The 4,483-nt window shown below is 38.9% G+C and overlaps 1 protein-coding gene across 1 annotated transcript in view; it reads right to left on the bottom strand.

Moving 5' to 3' along the window:
* Positions 1 to 2,260, bottom strand: part of ripk1l (receptor (TNFRSF)-interacting serine-threonine kinase 1, like) — a 5,197-nt gene extending 2,937 nt beyond the window's left edge. The window contains exons 1-6 of the mRNA XM_008334298.3: positions 1,933 to 2,260; positions 1,682 to 1,845; positions 868 to 1,024; positions 539 to 676; positions 213 to 444; positions 4 to 108 (exon numbers count right to left, since the gene is read on the bottom strand). Coding sequence (XP_008332520.1) covers positions 4 to 108; positions 213 to 444; positions 539 to 676; positions 868 to 1,024; positions 1,682 to 1,842 — 793 coding nt within the window. The 5' untranslated portion in view covers positions 1,843 to 1,845; positions 1,933 to 2,260. The remainder of the gene's footprint in view (positions 1 to 3; positions 109 to 212; positions 445 to 538; positions 677 to 867; positions 1,025 to 1,681; positions 1,846 to 1,932) is intronic.
* Positions 2,261 to 4,483: the final 2,223 nt, after the last annotated feature.

Here is a 4,483-nt window from a genome sequence, read left to right as displayed (position 1 = left end):
TACTCATGAGCATGATTATTGCTTTAGGAGTGTCAGCGGGAATCAGATCCTTTGTGGGTCGATCACCGTTACGGACACACTGGCTGATCTGGTCTTCGCTTCTGGCGTCTGTACATAGAGAGGACTTGTAAAGTGAAGTTTGTGATTTTTCATTTTTATTAAGGCTATTTCTGTTTTGGTTAAAGGCCTGGCGTCCAGACATCCTGACTCACTGGCATATGGTTCCTCCTGTGTCAGGATGACCCAAACTACGATGGCAAAACTGTAGACATCAGACTTCTCAGTGGATGCAGTATGTATACTCTCCAGGTGCTCAGGAGCCATGTAGCTGAGTGTACCGGCAGCTCTCACCCCGACTGACTGACCTAAACGACTCCTCCTGCGAGACTCCTCCTTAGTGAGTTTGCTCCACGTCTGGTAGGTGGCCAGACCCAGGTCTGCAATCTTATAAAAAGAAAGAAAAAAAAATCAAAATACTGCACATGTCAGTGCATAACCATTATATGTATACAACCCTTTACTACAGTGTACAATTCACTTTAATGTGAAAGTCTTGGTCCACTAAGATGTTGTCTGGCTTGATGTCCTTGTGTATGACACGTTTCTGTGTGAGGTAAACCAGCCCTTCTAACATCTCTGCAATGATTCGTCCCTTGACAGACAGTGGCACCGGCACCTGCAAAAAGAAAGATGTGGTACTGTTGATCTAATGCAAATACTGACACCAATTAGTGTGTTGTGTAAAGTGTCTTTGCTGGAGCTGTTAACTTTATTTCATTGTAGTTTAATTTTAGAATAGCCTTTAATGTCAGGGTTTTGCAATGACAATATAAGTTTTAATAACCAATCAAGTTGTAATGTACAAACGTTTTCCAGCATAACCAGCAGGTTTCCTCTGGGGATCAGCTCCATAACCAGTGAACAGTCTCTGTCCTCCATGATGACACCCAGCAGCTTCACCACTCGCTCATGGTTCAGACTCGCCATGATATTCCCCTCCTCCAGTAGTGACCTCTTACTGTCCCTGTAAAACATCAGGTATCAGGAGTAAGTAACACAAGTCTTTGGGATGGAAGGATGGACTGCAACAAAAACAGTATGAAAACACACACTGAAATAACTTGTTGAGGCTGCAACAATTCTATAAATTAAGACTTTAATACATCAGATGGAAATGAAAGTCTCGTCACTAACCACAAGACTCTCACCTTCCTCTATCTCATGTGTTTTCTTACCACGCTCTCAGCAGATTTGGTCGAGCAGTTTCTTTAATATCCCTCTTATTAAGCCTGGAGTACGACAATAAAGTGAGAGCTTTACATGATGCAACTCAGTGTCAGAGATTTCCAGTTTGTCTCATCTGCTGAAAATCTGTTGAGCGTTAATAGGTCAATGCAATGTGTTGGTACATGTTGTGACTTGTCTCATAGTGGCACTATGTAATGTGTCGTTGGTATTGTAAGATACAAGAACTAACTTTGGGGTCACTCCGAATGTGGAAACCTATTCTATAACTTTTAAAGATCCTTTCTGCTCATTGCGCAGTAACAGCCAATACCTAAACTCATTGTGCCTCCACACACTGACTTGTATGCGGGGGTCTGGCTGTAGCCCCCTGGTGGACATGTGATTTAACCACAAATGCATTTCGGGGAAATCCCACAGTGAACAGAGAACTTACTCGTTCCGTAAAGATCCAGTGTACATGGTCTTCATTACCACCTGGCCGAGGGTTATGTGATAGCACAGGTAAACATCCCCAAATCCTCCGTAGTCCAGGGGTTCTTTTTTAATGAGGTCAGTCGACCTCATTTGGAATGAAGACTGTGGCGCAGCGGCCATCCCCTGCCGAAAGACACATACATAACAAAATAAAAGAATGACTGGATTTCGATTATTTACTGTCAACAAATCACGTACAGTAACACTTACTCGTCGTTACTGGGAGGCCCAGAATTACTAAAGGTGTCAGTCCAACAAACCACAACAGTCAAATCGCGACGACTGACCGAAGATAACACGCCAAGCTATAGTCTGATATTCAGAACTTTGGCCAAGAAGACAAACTTAGAGACATAGTAAAATGTCTGATTGTTACTGTAACTGTAAATGCAATCTTAAAATAGTAGCCATTCTAAACAAAAGCGAAGTCTCGTTACCTCTACGGGCTGTTCACTCAATCTTAGTTCCGGGGTTTCTCTACACAGCCTCAAGTGAAAGTCGAAAGTAACTAGGAAGCACAAAAACTACAGCCAGGAGTACATGTCGATAACAGAGCTCAGGCTGACTAGCAGATTCAGATGTCCTTATCTTGTAAAGGGGAATAAACACGTAGCATCACAGAGCGTGGTAGAATGTAAATAGATCAGGTTATTAAAAATGTGATTCCTCCTAAAAACTGTAACATTTGAACATGTTCTAATAAAAGTTGCGGTACAAAATGAGTTCATCAAACATATCTTGTCCAGCACTACTGCAGTCACCTACTGGTGAAAAATGCATATAGCAGACATAACAACGTTCCCCCACATAGCTATGAAAGGCAGTTCAAACTTTTTAAATTCGCTGATTCGAAAATAAAACCTAAAAAAATCCCTAAAAATATATAAAACCTTCCCAACGGCAAAGTGCTATCGAGTATCAACAAAATTACCTATATAAAAAAAATAAGGGAATCCAGGTTAAATAAAATAAAAACGGAGGCCAACAATAAACAAAATAACTAAAAAATAGCACACTTAATTAAATGTCGCCGGATTATCAATGATTAGCTACGTTCTGACCTATATATAGTAAGAAAACATCACCAAGAACAAGGACAAAAACAGTTTAGCCTGGATTCAACTGAAAGTTAACATTATTAAGCTCCACAAATATATACATAAATAAATAAGTCAACAAATAAAATATGACAATAAATATGAAAGCAACAGACAAAGTTTCCGAGACAATATTATTTTAGATTACACTAGACATAGATCACGAACTAAAAATGTAATTTTAAACGGTTGACGTCCCACCAGTTGTTTGTTTTGTTGCCAGTAGGTGGCACTTTAATGATACTTGAATACTGCTGTCAAGATACAGCATCTTACTCAAGGACTATACAGATAAAATGAAGATCGTTAGAAAAAGCAGTGAGGTGGAATGAAACTCACATCAGTCTGCTCCCAGGGCAGAAATGACTGCTACTTCTGGCAACACCTGAGTTAAAACACAAAAACACAGAAGGTGTAAATTAACAAGTCACATGAATTAGATGGTTTATAAAAGATTTACTTTAAGTCAAAATGGAAAAAAGTGTGAAGTAAACCATAGATAATTTCACCGTATAGTAAAGCAATAACTATACCAGTCAATTGACTAATTACTGTATAGTATGCTACAGTCATTACCTACTATAGAAACACCATACCATGGTGAGGCCATATTGTGGCTTTACAAAATGTTAAACCTGTAAGATGTGCTTGCATGATCTTTCACTTTCAAGGTGAAGTACGTATTTGTCAAACTGACCTAGGAAAACCTTGTGATGACACCCAATATTAGCCTTTATGAATATTATTGTGTTGATGTCTTGTAAAGACTGGTGAGTTTTCAGCTTTTCAAACGTTTGTTTTTGTAAGTAATGAAAATCTGAGTCACAATGTGGAAAAAGAATGGATATGAGTCATTTTAGTCTGGTTTTGTGGGGTTAGCATAAAAACTGTCGGCTTTAACAATTGACGGCTTCCACCCAACAATGTACTTCAATCATTCTCACCTCATAGTTTCTAATTAACCAAACCAGTCCAACACTGACAAGACTAAACTATAGTTAAAACAAAAACAGACACTCATTGATAAAACATGCTTAATGTGAAACTAGAGCGGGAAAGTGTGGGGAGTGTGGGTGATGAATGACAAACGAAGGGCCTACATTCAGGGCTGCCTTCTGTAAACACCCACACTATAAATTCCTCCTTTTGCACTTTAAAACCACACCAAAGCGGCGTCATATTTACCTGCCTTGTACTCTTGTGTCTGTGCTCTTGGTAATGTGATTTTTTTTCTCTTCTAAAAGTCACATGTGTTCCTGGTAATCTTCAGTTTCTTGAGAATATATCTACCCACAACAGTTTACAGTTTATCAAGGACAGATTACTAGACACAAAAGTCCAAACATGAGTTATTCTTAACCACATGGTTTCTGTTGTTTTCCTAAATGCTGTACAACAGACTGTATTTTGACCGCTTGTTTGTGGTTTTAATACTGAATCAAATAACTTCTATAAATGGTTTTCTTTCTCTTTTCTAAAATTATAATAATTGTTATATAATAATATATTTTATATCTCTGTTTACTTATCCCTGCCTCACAAAAAACCCAGAGAGCAAAGATAGTTTGGTCCATTTGGCACAGTCAGAGATTTTGGTGGATTATCTTACTTAGTTTAAAGGAAGTTGAAGTTTCCTCGGTTCCTCTCTGTCGCTGACTTCCGCT

The sequence above is a fragment of the Cynoglossus semilaevis genome, chromosome 20 (assembly GCF_000523025.1).
Source record: "Cynoglossus semilaevis isolate Cse_v1.0 chromosome 20, Cse_v1.0, whole genome shotgun sequence".
NCBI lineage: Eukaryota > Metazoa > Chordata > Actinopteri > Pleuronectiformes > Cynoglossidae > Cynoglossus > Cynoglossus semilaevis.
This window is presented reverse-complemented; position numbering and strand designations above follow the sequence as displayed.